Below are 18,416 nucleotides of genomic sequence, written 5' to 3'. Positions count from 1 at the left end.
TCCTTTACATTTCTATGATCTAATGTGTGTATTATTGTCCAATGACATTTTACTTAATGTGCTCAAAGATTTTTCACTTTTCGATTTATGAAGCGGAGTTTAATACTTTTCCGATCCTACATCTACTAATATCGTGAATGGATATCATAAAATACGATTATTAAAGAAATGAATAAAACATGTATGCGAAGCAAAGCACGGGGTATTAAGTAAGATGTGATTGGATTATTGTTTTAGGTAATATATCATGAATATTATTAGTTAGATGCCCATGCATTTCTTGTTAATCTTTAAGCGTTTGAGAATTTTATGCAAATAATTAATCAATTAATTTGGACTTTGATATCTGCCACCTCTATTTTTATCTATAAAGGTAAATATTGCAGTTGGATATTTTTCTTCCTGGATACTGCGATAAGTGTCAAAAATATACATGGTGTGATTGTGCTCATTTCACTCCTAGGTGAGACATTTGAACTTGATTTTAATAAGAAGTAGTTTACTCCTTATATATAATAAACCCCTTTTAGTTGGACATCCCGTCGACTTAAAGTTATAAGCATAAGTAAGGCTTGAGTCTTCGCCTATATGAATTAAATGTGATGCTTAATATCGACGTGTAAATTCTAGTAAGAGTTCAGAAACGAAACATTTTGAGATATATTTGATTTAAGGACAATTTGACTCAAAATCGTACCTTCTATTTCTGAAACTTATCAGATACGTGATGCATTATCGGCCGATATATTAATTTTACTATGAACACGAAGTTTTTATACTAATCATATGTTTTATTTTTTTTTTATATATAGCGTATGATTTGATCACAGGTACCCACAAGACGCCTTTTACAGGTTTAAGAAAATTTTGATTCACATGGTTAGTTTTTATCTCTATCGATTTATGAGTTTCGAACAGCGGTATACTACTGTTGCCTTCATTTAGTATTATTTATGAAATCTATTTATGTTAAAGAGTTGAAAATATTCGATATTGCAAACCAGCTGCCTCTGTAGAAGCAGTTTTTGAATGATTCCTCTATTCAGTATAGAGTTGATTTGTTTTTTCTTATACGACTGAATATGAAATAATCCTACGACATACATCCTTTATCGGATATATACAAGTCTCAATTGAAAACAACGTTCAAACCTATGATTGCGTTGGATAAAAACCGCAATTTTTATACGTGTGCATGTAAAACAAATTTCTTGGTCTAAATACAGCACAAACAACATTTTCCAAAAGACCAAAAAAGTGAAAAGTATTATTTAACAAATCGCATTTATATATATATACAAACATCCCGAAACGAAAGCTGATTTTTGTCAGCTATTGTTAGAGGAGGGGATAATACGTCATCACAATGCTAGGCGGTGTTGCCGGAGAAAGGAGAAGTGAAAAATACAGGTTCAAGCTACGTTCGAGGAGAAAGTAAAGAATCAGATCTACTCTAACATTTTTAGGTTGATTTTCTAGGTACTTTATACATATATATATATATATAGCTTTTTGTATAGAAGGCAAACACCAAAAGATAACTTTCCTTTTCAGTTGATATACTAATAATTGATTGAACATTTATCTTATGTTTGGTAGCAAATTAAAATTTGGCATTTGAAGGATATTGTTTGTAATTTGATATATTCCCGACTATACCAGTCCTGTAAGTAAACTTATCTCATTCGAGTGTTTTAGTTATTATTTTTTTTTGTGTGTAAAAAATAAAATAGTTTACATTCGTTTGAGCTGTACAAATTTTTTCTACACAAGATGGGGATTTCGACAATCAATGTCTCTTCAGTGATGCTCGAGGCATGAAAGAAAAGGAAAATCCAAAGCTTATTAAAAGATAATGAGCTATAAACCAAAAAGGACAAAAAAGTATATCTATAGCCGGGCAAGGAATAAGAGCTTTAAATGAGGGGGATATATTCCTTAATTTAAAATAATTTTCCAAATCATCTAACAGCAAACTTATAATGAGGCATTTTCGGAGAATAAAAAACAACACATGCATATTTATAGTTTAACCTCCTTTCAAGACTCATTACTCGTATTATTTCAACCATACTTTTCTCAATTCATCGTTGATTAATATAGAATTTCATTTAAAAAACACTTGACTATATATAGGATTTGACTATTAAATATCCTTTTTTGGTCTATTGGCTCACGTGTTCAAGTACTAATACATACTGTTTTTTTTTACTTTTGGGTCTAAGCGTTTCTTATGAAATTAATTCTAGAATAATGCTTGGGACGTATTAAATTTGTAAAGAGCTATTTTGATTATGAGCTGTTTTCTCAATTATAGTTCAGAAATCATATAACTATCTGTTGTTCCTCAATCAAACTTTAACCAGTTTGTTAACTCCGCAGTTGTTTAATTTGTTATAGAAATATACATATGTATTCGGTTTAAGGGATATGTGATTGAACATTAATGAGACAACAACCCAACAAAATGTTCACAACATTAAGATATCCAGAATTAACTAGCCTGAAATAGTTTATGTAAAACTCTAAGTAATTTATACGTACAATGCTTAGAACTATTTTTCTCCAGCTATTCACCAATTAAGTTTGTTGTTCATAAAGATTCTTCGTTTATTATGCGATGGGAGACTAGTGACAAAAATTGTCGCCCTTCCAAATTGAACTCTTCGGTACTTGGCATGTTTTCCGTAAGGACACTATTAGTAACTTTGCAAAGAAAGTTCTAGTAAATAGTATTAATTAAAACAAATATCAATAAAAACTGAGTTCTTACTGAAAGTTTGAAGCTTCTACTTTATTGAACAAGACCTATATAGTTTTATGTGAAATTAGTTGAAATGTTGATACGGAAACAAATTCCTAACGAACCAACCTCTTCCGGACAAATTTCTTAAAAATTAGCTAAAAGGGCTTGATTCATTAGAAACACACAAAGTACGGTGATATAAGTTTGACTTATTAAATGTTTAATCTCGGTTAATCAAGGGTAGTTACATTCTTATTTTTTTAATTGGTTCACCACTTGTGATTTAAAAGAATCTGGTTTCACAATTAACAACCAAAGCCGCCTGCATCTTAACTTCAGTCTGAATTCGCATTATAAATATGCCACAAGTGTGGGAACAACATCTAAGATATCTTGCAGGGTATTCCAAGTTCGGATAGCTGTGGAAAAGTGGGAAAACTGATGTGTCTTGATCCTTGAGTGAGAAATGCTAGATATCTTTGTGTGTCATCAGGTTGTGACGTTCTTAACTGTGACCAAAACTTGTTGCGATGGAATAGAAACTAGGCAGTACACAATCTTAGAGATCATTGTGTTTCGTCGTTGTTTTAGTGTTGACCATTTGAGTTCCAAGATCAGTTTGTATAACATAGCTGTAAGTAGTCACGGTTTACAAATCGAGCTGCTCTTTACTTACTGAACATGTTCTAGTTTGTCTATGTTCTGTTTGTTGTATGTCTGGGTACAATATTATCTATATATGGTTTGACTAGCATTGGACTTTCACGTTCTTGTTTCAGCAACTGAATTTTCAACGACGCGAAGAAATACACATATCTAGTTTGTCTTCGATATATTTTCAATGTTTCTTTTTACATAAGGAATTGGTGCTGAAGGTCAGGCCCAGATATGTTGCATGCTTTATATGTGCTAGACTAAGTATTTGGATGTTGTAGTCGAAATGTATACATGATCTCTTTGTTTGTGATATTGATGGCCTCATATTTATCAGGATTGAATCCTGTAAAAACAAATCAAAGATACGCCAGATGTGCATTTCGTCTTCATAATCATTGTAAGCCAGGTTATCATCTTTGCAGAGTAGAGTATCAAAGTCTTTAGCGTCTTGTACTTTTCAGTGTCCTCAATACTGCTGATATAACGGTACAAGGGGCAATTATCTACAACAATTATGCAGGTTTCTCTGATGAGTAACATTATAGAAGGCTTTGCTAAAATCCATGATTATGCATCAACTTGTTGGTAGTTGTTGAGGCTATTAGCAAGGCCTGGAACAGTTTGAATCAGTTATGATTCACAGGAGCGTGCTATTCTGAATGTTACGTGTATCAAGTTGTTTTAGGACTACGATGAATATGATATGCTCTAGGATCGCATAGCGGATTATTTTTAATGAAACGGTTTTTCAGCTGGATGATTGCTACAGTTCCCCCTTTTTAAATAATTGTTTATGTATGCATATTTTCTGTCTAATGGCATTCTGATTTAATGAATTGAGGCTTCATAAATAAGAGCTAACGGTGGTGTAATCTCCTTGGCAAATTCCTTTATGAATCGACCATATATGTCATCAGGCCTTCCGACTGTTGGTTGATTCATGACTTATTGTAGTTTGAGTACACATTATTGATGTACCGAAACGCACCTGAATGTTCGTTGTATACCCTTATATATGAAGACTGAAGTGAATTGATCGCTTAGGATGTTTGGTTTCCCTTTGCTGTCCTTATGTGTTATTCCAATCACAAAGTTTGTCTTTGATAAATGACTAGAAGCGTTTTTGGTTTTCGATGGCGAACATGCTGAAGACGTAACTATTGTATGCTTTCTGGCATTGTGACTGGCAGTTGGTTTTGTTGAATTTTTAGTTCACCAGTCCAAAAGGGCCAAATGATTTTTTCTAATCACTTAGTCTCCGTGGTCTTTCATCGTCCGTCAACTTTTACAAAAATATTCTCCTGTGAAACAACTATGTCAACTTTAAACAAATGCTTCCTTAATCCTTAAATCACGAATGCTACAAATTTCTTTTTTTTTTATTTTTGCATAATAACTTGAAAACTATAAAGATAGACAGAAATTTTGAATAACAAAAATTATCAGCAAGACAAGATCTACAAATAACTTTACATGGACAAAATCGTCAGTTCACTCCTTGCCATATTTTAAAACAAAAACAGTCCGATAAATAAACTAACATATTTGTCAAAGTCAAATATACATGGCTACCTCATTTGTATGTTCTGCTTTAACAGATATTTATGAATATGCACTGATATGTCTGGAATGGGAACAATATAACAGACTTGAGGGTATAAAACCCCTTTTAAAAATTTATTTTTAAGTTATTTTCTCAATAAATAAATACATTGTTTTACTATTATAAAACAATCTTACTTTGGGGTATATGCATGCCCTTTTCTTTTATTTACTATGTGTTAAAATTATCAAACATTTTGAATATAAGAAAATGTACAAAATAATTTGACGACTTCATTGGAACTAAACTTCAATGAAATGATAAATTAATGATCTTCTTAATGAACCATATATGTCCATCGAAAACCATAGATCACTTGCACGACTGTAACCTAGCAGTTAATTTCGTAGGTAGAACAAAAAGAGGAGAGGCAATCTGAGCCCCCAATTTTTTATGAAGCAAGTAAAAAGTCTGAAAATGCTGTATACTATGAATGAAATGCATTTGTATTTTGATTTATTTAAGTTAATGGAAATGTTTTGCTAATTGACTTTAATTCAAAAATGGCCTTGTTGCAAATTAATTGGTGTTATTTATATTCTTCTTTCGGTTTTTCCTGACATGTTGTTTATATTAGCGGATAATAGACGTATTCAAATGAAGAGCCATTAGAAAAATAGATAAACTTGCTGAGGCGTTTATCACAATGTGAATTCTGTTTTTATTTTAGTTTTATTTTCATTATTTCTATTTTCCAAAATGTTTTATCTTGAACTTAAAATCAGTATTACGTCCGCGCGGAGAACGTGCAAAAAATGAATGTTCCATGTGCAATTCTCAGTGTTTGTACGGGCCACTACATTCTCCACTCTGGATACTACAATAACCATTTATCGAAAAACATATTCATTATTCATTCTTATGTGTGGCCGAAATAATAGCATAATAGCAATAAACGCTATTCTATTAGACGGCAGAAAGAATAGACATTTTTTGCCTTTTTTCGGCTAGCCGGAAGGATAATCGCTGCCTTTATTGTATCGTAACCAAACAAAATACATGTTTAGTGCATACACGTTTTTAAATATATACTGTTATAATCTGTGTTATTCTAACTAATTCAGTTGTCTTTTATTGTAGGTATTGAATCTATAACTGTTCAAATGCAAGCAACACCTTCAGATGGAATTCTTGGACAGACTATTTTACAGTTGTTCTTATGCTACAGGGACAGGAGAAATTGTTACAGGTGTAAATATTCAGGCTAAAAGTAAAATAAATGGACAGTTTCACAATAAAGCCACATTTTTCACTCCAGAAGTTCCATTGAATGCAAGTCTAACAACTGATGGCAACTATTTAACAAACAGAGTGACCCTTATCAACCCAACAACTAGATTTACAGATTCTGCTTTAATACAGTTTTCTCAGATAGCTTGTGTAGATAAGACAGAGTACATGTGTCAAGTAGCATATGCAGGCTCAAGTGGAAGTACAAAAGCAAATTCTGGTGTTGCTTATATAAATGTTAAAGGTAAATAGCTTAAAATGTATCATCAAATTCTGCCAATTTACAATATTGTTTCCGTTGATTATATTGATCTAATTCTGAAATATGGTTTCAACTTATCAAATAATATCAAATAAAGATTGGACGTGAATAAAGACTAAAATAATTATCAGTGAAGTGACAGGACCAGACAATTTTCATAAGTGTGTTTGAGTGTGTCTGTGTGCACGTGTGTGTGTTGTTGTGGAAATGTTGTTAATTTGCAGAAGATTCGATGGTGATTGATTGAATGATGATTTTTAGTGTTTAACTCCGCTTAAAGCACTATTGATTATTTCGTTGCGGTCAGTTTTTATTAAAGGAGGAAGCCAGAAAAAGTAGGAATTCTTGTGTCAAAATATTACATCCCCTGTAAACACTGAAAATTTGATCTTTACAATGTTTGTTCTGTTTAAGCAAAGAGGATATTAATTATAAATTCACAAGTAAACGTTCTGGTAAATAGTAACAATAAATACAAAATTTCCATATAAAGTTATCATTTCCCTCCTAAATAGCAAACGACGAGTACAGCAGGATACAGAAGCTTTGTGTAAAATTGGTTTCAAATGTTGCTATGCGAATGAATTCCTAAAGTACCAACTTTAATTTATTTTTCCACTGTCTGTATTCCTCTCTGGAACATGGCAATTTCCCATATATATATGCAGATAGATTAGAGAAGCTGAGGGGGAAAAATCTAAAGGAATCGATTGATAGGCAGCAAGATTCATCCTTTTGAAATTAATTTACTATAAGCATATTCAAACGGACCTTATTATACGATGTGAACACTGGATGTAGATGGGGAAGAACGCAAATACATGTACAGAAATCGAGTTGACCGTTTCTCTAAACTGTACAAATATATAAAATCTTTTAACGGATAATTTACTTTGTAAAAATATTCTACATAAATATTTTTAATTATGTAAGCTACACACACACACACACCTTTAATTGTTATATTAACGAAAAGACAGCATTTCTATATTGAAAGTTCAGGTGACAAGAGCAGACCGTTGTACTCGAAAACTAAGATAGAAAAAAAGTATATTTTGGGAAATTGTATCATGACCCGAGAACACAGTTATTTCGTAGTGCATTTCTTTTAGACAATAAATGAAAATTAAAATAATCCAACTTGCGCTTTCTCAATAATATTTTTTCAGTGTGGTGTACTACTTTTGGGACAAATCATATCAGAATTATAACAAACTTCATCAGCTCTAACTCAAAATATGGACACTTTTTTGGTTAAGAGGGTCTTGAATTCTTTTGACAGCTTCCAAAAACTAATTTCTAACCTTTTAAGCTGGACCAAATCACTATTTTACTTTAAAATTCACTACTCATTTTTTTTTACAGTGTAATTTCTTTTTTTTTTAGTTTTTGTTTTTTTTCTAAAACATATTATACTTTATTTCATTAAAGCTGTTTATAAATCTTTTAAGGATACAGCTTTCTCCTTAGAAGCCCTAAATACTATAAATAATAGGTTTAGGGTTACCTATTGATACTAATACTATAAACATAAGTATAAATTACAATTTACAATTTTCCGGAAATATTACAGTGTTTTTCCGTATATTTTAGTTTTACTAATAAATCGTCCTATATAATACAGTACTACTATAACAAACATGCAGTTGGGATTTAATTTTACAATTTGTGAGTATATAACTATTGGTTTTAACTTTTGCTGTTTAGTGTCACTGAAACATGTGGTATTAAACAGTTATACAAGTTTCAGCTAAGAGGTAAAAGGAGATTTTTTTTAAAATACTTTCAATTTGCTTCAGCGTTAAGCTTACTTCTTGTTTCATTGCTTTGTAGTGGTTTACTCTTGACAGAAATTCATACTTAAATATAGAGAACACATCAAGTAGTATGCTTTATTTATACTAAATATTACTATTGTTATAAAAAAAATAATTTCATAATACTTTTCATCAGTTATTTTTATATCCAAGTATTAGGTTTTCTAAGTTTATAATGTGATATCCAATTTTGAGATTATTAAGAATTAATCTAATACTTTCCCAAAAAGTTTTAAAATATTTGCAGGTGATAAAGAAATGTTCATAATTTTCTTTAACATTGCATATATTTCATAAAGGAATATCTACTATTTTCCAAGTTTCTAGTATTTGTTTACAGGGCAGTATCCAATGTAACAATTCCACCTCAATATTTTCAATTTATTATATTTTAAGTATCTAAAAATAAACAGTATATTGTGTTTTATTTTCAAATTAATATCTTCAACTTGCAAAATATTTTGCCACTTTACAAATTAAAACTTATTGGTGTTTCTATGTTAGATTGAAGTAGTATATTATATATATCTTTTGTTGTTACTTTTTGTAACTCATACTTTTTATGATTTTTACATACTATTTCCATTTTTTTGTAAAAGTAAACTTTTGTTCGCTTTAATTTTTCTTCTTTAAGTAAATTTAATCATTGGTTTGTTAATGCCTTTTTTACTTTTGTATATTCTGCAAACCAATTACAATGAGATGATAGTTTGTTTAATATCAAATTCTGAGAAATATCTTCATTATCATCAAGGATATCATTAATATATAGTATATTATTTTTAATCCATTTATCATAGATTAGACATTTACCATTTAATTTTATGTATTTGTTTCCCCATATTATTTGTTTTCTTATTTCAATAAAATTATTTGGGATTTTTCTGTTCTTCTGTTTTTCAATTTCACCCAAGTTTTAATCAATTCTAAGTAAAAGGGTGTTACCTTGTTTTTTAAATTCTCTATATCTAGTGTTTTATCTATGTTCATATAGAAAATTATGTAATTTTTTCCTAGTTTATCAAAGTAGAACTGAGGAATAACTTTCCAGTTCGGTAACATGTCATCATTGTCAACTAATCTTTTAATCCAATTTATTTTTAATGATTCTATATATTTATCTACACCAATCATGTTTAACCCTCCGTTAGGATACTTTGTACAAACAACAGATCTTTTAACCTTTTCTCTTTCATTGTCCCAGATAAAGTTAAATATCATTTTTTTAAATTTTGATATGTAGTCTTTATTAATATTGATTACTGATGCTAAAAAGGTTAAGTTTGGAACTATTGAAGACTTTACAACAGTTATTCTGCCTAAGATAGTAAGTTGTCTTTTAGACCAATCTTTGATAATTTTCTCTGATTTAGTTACTGTTTTTCTAAGTTTAATTTTTCACATTCAATCTTGTTATGTCCAAAGTATACTCCCAAGCATTTTATTGACTTTGTTGACCAGTTTATATTTTCATATTTATCTCTACTGCTTTTCAGATTTCCTAGCTAAATACCTTCTGTTTTATCTCTATTCAGTTGAAGACCAGATAAAGAACCAAATATCTCTATTATTTTATGGCTACTTTAATTTCTTGCATAGATTTCACGAAAATTGTTGTGTCATCTGCTAGCTGACTTAATTTTAAACTATGTGATCCATTATGTAATTTAATTTGTATGCCTTTTATATCGTTGTCTTGTCTCAATCTACATGCTAAGATTTCTACTCGAGCACGAAAATAATCGCGTTGACTGGACAGCCTTGTCTAATCCCCCTATGAATGTCAAAGGGCGCAGAGATCCAACCATTATTTGTTACACATCCTTTAATATTTGTATATAAAGTCTGTATCCAATTTATAATAGAATTTTGTAGACCAAACTTACTTCATGCACAGTACATAAACTCCCATTCTAAGGAATCGGACGCCTTTGAAAAATCAAGAAATAAGATTGCTCCATCTACATAGAATTTATCAGAATAGTCAATTATATATATATCTTGAATCTGTCTGATATTAAACCCTAAATATCTATTTTTCACATAGCCATTTTGGTCACTGTGAATAATTTTGTGAAGTACTGGTTTTAATCTTGGAACTTATGAATAAGCTATTATCTTAGTATCTACATTAAACAAAGTTATTGGTCTGTAATTATCAAGATTAAGTGGATCATTTTTCTTATAAATAATATTTATAAGTCCGATCTTTTGATTGTCTGTGAGTTCTTTTTTTCCCATAGCATTTATTAAACACAAAAACTGCAAAGTTTTTTATATATGGCCAAAAGGGCCTATAAAACTCTACTGTTAATCCATCTATTCTTGGAGATTTATTTAATTTCATATTGAAAACTGATTTTGTACATTAATCTATGGATAGCTTTCCTTCTAAATCATTACTTTCTTCATGAGATAGGGTGTAATCATTTTTTAGTTTCCTTTACATATTCTTGTATATCTTTTACATATGGTTTTTTGGATGTATATAAATTTTGATATTCTCTTCTATTTCTAATATTTTACCCTGATCATCTGTTATTTTGCCTTGATTATCTTTTAGAGATGTTATATTTTTGCGTGTTTGTCTAGATTTTTCCAAACCAAGAAAGTATTTTGAATTTTTTTCCCCTCTTCAATCCATTTAATTCTTGATCTTATTTGGGCTCCCATAATTTTTTCTGCGTAGATTTTTTCAAGACTTTTTTTCTGTATCTTCAATTTGTTTATTGATATATTTTACTTTTTGTGAATTTAATTCATTATCACAGATTTCATTGAGATATTTTATTTTGTTCTCTAAATTTTTAACTTCTCTCTTATCTTTTTGTCTAGCTTTACAGTAGTTAATAGTTGCCTCCCTTACTTGAATTTTAAACATGTCCCACATTACAGTAGGTTTTTTATTTAGTGCTTCTTCTTTATATCGGTCTCTAAGTTTTAAAATAGTGTTTTAATATTTACTGTCATTGAGTTTACTATTGTTTTATTTAAAGTATCCTTTTCCTTGATCTTGTATTGTATGTTTTATTTTTAGTGAAATTGCTTGATGATCTGTGCAATTAATTATTGCTGGGCGGATATCTGTACTTAGTATTCTATTTCTTATGTCAGAATTTATAAGAAAATAATCTATTCTACTTGTAATATTGCAATAATGTTTTCTTTTCCATGTAAATTGTTTTCTTGTATGATTTAATATTCTCCAAATATCTATTAGTTTATGACTTTTTATCATATTTTTAAAGCTATATACAGGTTTTCTTTTTTTATTATCTACAGTTTTACTCTTTCTGTCCTTATCTGTTAGTGTTTCATTCATATCACCGCCAATTATTAAAATTCCAAGACCGTATGCTTCTATTATATTGAGTACTTTTTTATAGTAGGCATTTCTATCTCGTTCTATATTAGGACCATACAGATTTACTAATGTAAAAAATATTGTTATTAGTGTAATTTCATCCCCCTACTTGCTATTTGATGCATAAAACTTGAAGAAATAAATTTGTAAAGGGTATAAAAAATGGCAAGTGTGACCAAGTGGAATATGGCTTATGATAACTTGAATGCGACCTAATCGATCTTTAGATTTTGTATGAACATGATATTTTTCATTTTTTGTTATCAATAAGCTGCAAAGTTTAACATTCCTTAAACTAATACAATTATCTCAATTGATTATGAACATAAAACAACCGTGAAATTCCATGTATATTTCTAATAACATAGTTTAACAAATAATTTCTATAAAATGTACGATTGTTCTTTGGAAATAACTTGTTTTCAGTATTGTTACCGCCATGGTTTAACTATTGTTTTTTTCGACTTTTTCATGCGAGTGACTTTTCTATTGGTCTCGCGTCAACGGTTTTTACACTGGGAGTACCCGGCGAGAACCGCCGACTATAGTCAATTAAGATTGGAGTCGAGGGGGTTCAAACGCACAACCTAATTGTTGACAGGATAGTCATACCATAGTTGAATTACTAAGACCATGATGGTAATTGAGTTAAAGACCAAAAGAAAATGAGAAGATGTCATTTGAACAAAGTTCGGTTGTCTTTGGTGCATTTTTCTTTCATTATTTGAATTTCGTATATTAGTTGAGTACTTGTAATGCTTGATGGAGGTTTATGTCATCAACCATAAATCTCTAATTCCTACATTCAATTATTTATTCATAATTTCAGCTATGCAGCTTTTTAACCTTTTCACAAGATCGTCATAATTACTCATTTTTTCTCTTCTATTTTTTAATATTTAATAATTGAATAACATATACTTATGTATTTCATAAGAATTTTGATTGGCAGACAACAATCACATAATGTTTTAAAGCGTTGTATAGTTTCACAATAAAGGGAGGTAAATAAACGCAAACCCATGAGTGCATGGTCTTCATGACACAGTTACAGCAATGCTTATATAATCAAGTTAGTATGTTTTATTTAAAGTGGGCATGCATACATGGGCAATATATCAAAATCATATCATGAGCTCTGGTGAGCGTTTTGCCCGACTATCAAGCAAAAAGAAAATTATTTTATTAAAAAATAATAAAATCTGATGGCTCCATTGAGTCTGCAGAGGTCACCTGGGTAAGAGCTATCATAAAAGAAGAATGTGTCCGAGGACATGTATTCCCCGCTCAAACTTTGCAAGTTAAAAAGGGGCATAACTCGAGAACGGCAAGTATCAAACTAGCAAACTTAAACTTTATCGCATGTTGTGGTTCTTATCTGTGTGTATGAGTTTCATAAAATATGGATGAGGCAAACTGAAATAAGAGTGCAGAAACGAAAGAAATGGCAATTTTCCAGTCCATAAAGGAGTATAACTCTAGAACGGTAAATAACTCACTGCCCAAGTTTGAACTCTGTCTGCGAGTTTGAGTTCTCTGCATTGTGTATGAGTTTCATAAAAAGAAAACTTAAGAGAGAGTGTGGAAACGAATACATTTGCTTTTTCCAAAGTTATAAAGGGGCATAACTCTAGAACGGTATATGACTCACTGTCCAAATTAAATTTGTCTGTAAATTATGTACGTTCATTGTAATGAGACGGATGGACAGGTCTTTACAATATTTGCCTAATTGGGAAGGGAATTCCATACTAGTGCTGGATAATTATCTTTATCCTTTCCTTAATTTTATATAAAGTCTTTACTTCATACATTTTACATGTCTTATTTGTTTTTTTTTTTATTTAAACACGACAATCAAAGGACAGAAATAAACATTTTGCACCTTTGAATAGATGTCGTTCCTGTAGATTAAGGTGATAAGGTAAATTTTTTGGGTTAAATTTTAACAACTTAAATTAAGTTCATTTATTATAATTTACAGTACTTTGAATGTGAAGAATTTAGTAATAAGAGTACATAAACATAATGTAGGGCTTCTTAAAGTTTTAAATATTTATAAAAGGTAATCCAGAAGAACCAGACAGTAAACCAGTATAAATACCATCCGTTGGGATACAAGAAGGCAGTAGTGTTGTCTTTACATGTACTGGTAATGTTGGCAAACCACAAGGCAAATTCAGATGGGTGAAATACAGACGTAACTCACAAGGTGTTACTATAGGTGAAACACAATATGAATCAGAAACCACTACAGCAGTTCAAATGCCAGGCACCTGTACATTTAATGGTACCAGTCAGCTGACACTGAAGATAGAACAAATAGATAATAATGCGGTAGTTAGATGTCAGATTGTTTATCAAGACGTTCCACAGGGGAGTTTATACAGACAGACTGATGGCATTAATGTTTATTGTTAGTTGTTAGATTAAAATGTGTCGATGCAGGAGTAAAAATATACGTGTAAATAAATGAGTAGAATTATAGACTTCATAAATCTAGAATAATGTTACAATAAGAGAAATGAAGACTGCTTGATTCAAATTCAAATGTTGTAAAATGAAAAACAAGTCGAATGTCAATTCATTTTTCTAAATCTTCCTGATAAAATAAAACTTCTGAAATCCCTCAGGTTACGACCATTTAAATCTCCCAAAATATCAAATGGTCATTCCCTTAAGGTAGATTACAAAATAGATTGTAAATAAAGGCAACAGTAGTATACCGCTGTTCCAAAAGTCATAAATCGATTGAGAAAAAAAAAAACCAAACAAATCCGGGTTACAAACTAAAACCGAGGGAAACACATCAACTATAAGAGGAAAACAACGGAACAGCAGAAACACTGAAGTGCAACAAAAACAAATGCCAACAAACATATAGAAACGGACTATTTGATAACATATGGGGGTATATTTCAAAAAGTTTTTTTTTAATACTAGTAATAGCAGAGCTAATTATCATGATAGTGAGGGTACTTATGTAAATTAATATTTTGTACCCATCGATTTTACAACAATGCAGATGACATTTGATTGTATTTAATTGATAAACTTAACACAAAAAAGGTAAAGTAACATGAAGGAAAGAATAATTTGAAAAGAATTAAGTACAGGATTGCAAATTGATAAACAATTTGAAGTTAAACAACATTGGTCTGTCTTTTTTTACTACAGAGTGTGTGAGGAATGCACAAGTAACTTATTTAACAGATTTTATCAGAAATGTACAACTAGCAAAACATTTTTTTGACAGATCGTGTAAGAAATGTGCAATTTATTAAGTCTCCTGCCAAGCCAACATTTGGTGAAGGAGCAGGACACATAACTCTGACTTGTACATCAGATGGAAATCCTGCTGTAATAATCACAGGTTATACTTGGTACAAAGAATCCAACGCCAATGTGTCACTAGGGACTGGTCCTACATATGTCATCAATAATGTTGTGGGTAATGAAACAGATAACTACATATTTGTGGCACAGAACAGTTTTAATGGACAGACATTCAACATGAACAACGCGATACACATAAAAAAGGTGAGTATTTAAACCCACACACCCACTCCCAGAGAGAGAGATCAATAATGGTGTGTTTAATGAAACAGAAAACTACATATGTGTTGCACAGAACCGTTTCAATTGACAAATGTTTAAAACGAGCAACTCTAAGCACATACAAATAGGTATGACATGGACCCTCTTTATCTTTCCTGCTTTGATTACTGTTCACAAATTTTTGGTAAATTTTCCTTAACAATTCCCCCATTTTTTACCTTAGTTAGTGTATACCTGCTCTTATCCATAAACTCTTACAATGATGGTAGTTATATTGAATTTTTGAATAATTCAAGAAATACTGTATGGAATGAAATCGGCCGCACGGAAATAAATTGGTAACTCGTTCTGTCAAATCGATAAAAAACCACCTCTATTTGTAATATTGGAAAGAAGGTGTTCTCAAGTAACAGAAATAACAAAGGTTCATCTATGGAAATTAAAGTGAACGAGGAGCAAGAGTCCCACCAGTTGACGTTAGAGACCACAACCCGAATAAAGCTTCCCCGGTATTTGCAGGATACGATAATTCAAAATTGGTTCCAGTAATGAACCGTCCACTCTGGTTAATAAGAGAAAACCCATTTATAAAAAAAACTTCCCTGTGGTAACACAGGAAAATATTGTGGCATATGGTCTAACGTAGAATTTCGCTGTTCCCTATTTGCATTAATACCTAAAATGACCGAAAGGAAAGTTCGTTCAATTTTGAATCTTTTATTCCCTACCGATAATTGTGTCTATCATTTCATTTATGGAGAATATTGATAATGCTGTAGATAAGTGTTTTACTTGTTTTGCACCTCTTATTTGTTGAAAAATTAGAATGCATTTTTAAAACTTTAAAACATTACCGTAATATATTAGGGTGATCGAAAAGGCATTTTGAATTACTCCAGCAAACATTCTCTCTTTTCGTTTGAAATAAGTGGGATTTATTTTGAATTACTTCCAATATTTCCTTTTGAACAGAGAATAAATCATTTAATTGATTACCATAGGTTTACTAAGAACTTTCTCGTCTGGAGACATGGAGATTTAATGCATTTAATTCAGGTCTTTTTTTGCTCATAAATGATTTACCGGTGTAAGGGGTCGTCTTAAACTTGCAGTAAGGTGAGAGTTGTTTCTCATTGTAGAAGGCCTTCTTGTACTTTGAGATATTGAACAGCAATTAAAATGTTGTTCCTTTGCTTTTGTGTTAGTTTTTTTTTTTGCAGTGCATGTACTAATTCTGTGTCATGGATGGATACCCATTCCCTTTATATTCTATTAAAATACAGAATATTTGAAACCCGTAAGACGTACAATGCAAAAACTTAAATGGAGAGGATAATGAAAACACAACAAATCAAAGACAACTATTTATACGTCCATGGGTTTTAAATGTTTATACTTGATGCTGATGAAGATAAATCCAGAAAGCAATTTGGACACACCAAATTTCTAAAGTCTAAATTATGATCCATGTCACATGCTACTGTTCACATAAGAGCACTACTTGTTTACATTTATTTCACTATAAAAATATTGATGATGAGATAAAGTCTGGATGAATTCATACATGAATATAATTTCCTTAACAGACTTTACCACTACAACTGCCACGACAATGACAATGACAAAGATGGAGACTACTTCTACTAACCATAAAACATTCAGCATGAAGATCGAAAAAGGTAGAACTCAGATATTTTATTATTAGAGAAGGATTCAATCTAATCACCTTTGATGCTTACTAATGTTTTAATATTAAGTTTATAATACATCAGACAATTGTATGCGGATGTATATTTAGATGTCATAAGAAATGGAATTAATAGACATACATGTAAAGGAATTTAAAACAGTCAGAATAGTATCCAATACAAGCAAAGTGAGACCAAGTGCGTCGCCTTTTAATAAGCATAATTTGCAATCCATGCAACATCTGTCAAAAGATTCAAAAGTCTTAATATCATAAAAAAGCAAGTGTCCCAGCTATGAACATAAAAACACAATCGATCAAAATGTAAGACAGATAATAACAGAAGAAATGTAACTCTATACAGCCTACAAAGAAGATAACACAATGGAATGCAATGCACTTTAATATGTCCACACAAAACAGAAACAATTCCTTTTATTCCTGTTGATGCACACTAAAATAATTACATTACATGTACAAATGAATGTTCCATAAGAATCGTTACTTTTGATCGGCTGACAATAATCGGGAGGCACTCGAATAGTAGATCTCATTTTTCAATAAAATACAACATTCATGATAGCACGTGCTTCTCATGACAATGTCACAGCAACATATTGAGGAACAAATGAAAACAAATGAAAAATTTTGACATAACTCGTAATTTTATAGTTGTACCATTTCAATGTTATTATAAGAATTGAATGCTTTTTTAGTAATTTTAAAGGGTGGTAAAAGCGTTGATCGCGCGCACAGTTTTAGTATTCCGTGCTTCACACACAAAATGTATCGCGGTCAAAGCTTTTAAACTCCAATACAATTACAAAAAGACGCATTCAGTTCTTAAACGTAGGATAGGAAACGACCGTTTTCTTCTGGGAACCGACAGTTTAATGCAAATGACTTGTCATTGTAAAAACCCGCTATACGATAAATTATTACCATACAAATTTTAAAAAGGTGTCTGCGTCGAGGAAAATAGTAGTTGACTGATCAAAATCATTTGTTACTAATATTATTCATTGAAGATTTGAATTTGAATTGAGTAGTAATGTCAGAGGAGAAAATAAAATAAGGAAAAATTAACGGACAAGAAAAAAGCTTGTCTCTTACACTAGCATCTAAAACAGGACGAGGTAAAAGTAAATTCGAATGTTGCCTTCTCTCAATTTCGTTTTAATCAACTAATTGTATCCCGACGGTCTTCAGTTTTAGTATTACTTATGGTAAATCACTTATATATCTAAATCATTAAATTTTTAGAAAGTTCAACAGTAGTGAATTCAATATTGATTGCTGTGGTGGGAGTACTTACTGGTTTGCAACTTGCAGAAATGACTGGTTTATATATTTTACATAAAAAAGGTATAATATAATATTTTATCAAAAAGAAGGGGAAAATACTAATGGAACTATCAAAAACCATTTCCAGACGAAAAAAACGAATAGACAACAACTTATAAAACACTACACAGAATACAAGTTATTGAGC

The 18,416-nt window shown here is 30.8% G+C and overlaps 1 protein-coding gene across 8 annotated transcripts in view; it reads left to right on the top strand.

Annotated features, from left to right (window-relative positions):
* LOC127700196 (uncharacterized) overlaps positions 1 to 18,416 on the top strand; it is a 185,372-nt gene that overhangs the window by 46,392 nt on the left and 120,564 nt on the right. For 5 of the 8 annotated variants that reach the window (XR_007981486.1, XM_052203604.1, XM_052203603.1 and 2 more), the window contains exons 5-6: positions 16,824 to 16,916; positions 18,188 to 18,289. The exons of 1 other annotated variant lie outside the window; for it this stretch is intronic. Coding sequence is in view for 6 of the 7 variants with exons in the window: in XM_052203604.1 (XP_052059564.1) it covers positions 16,824 to 16,916; positions 18,188 to 18,289 (195 nt within the window). In the remaining variant the exon portion in view is untranslated. The remainder of the gene's footprint in view (positions 1 to 16,823; positions 16,917 to 18,187; positions 18,290 to 18,416) is intronic. 2 more of the 8 variants (XM_052203605.1, XM_052203600.1) reach the window with 1 other exon arrangement.

The sequence above is a fragment of the Mytilus californianus genome, unplaced genomic scaffold (assembly GCF_021869535.1).
Source record: "Mytilus californianus isolate M0D057914Y unplaced genomic scaffold, xbMytCali1.0.p SCAF_5, whole genome shotgun sequence".
Taxonomy (NCBI): Eukaryota; Metazoa; Mollusca; class Bivalvia; order Mytilida; family Mytilidae; genus Mytilus; species Mytilus californianus.
This window is presented reverse-complemented; position numbering and strand designations above follow the sequence as displayed.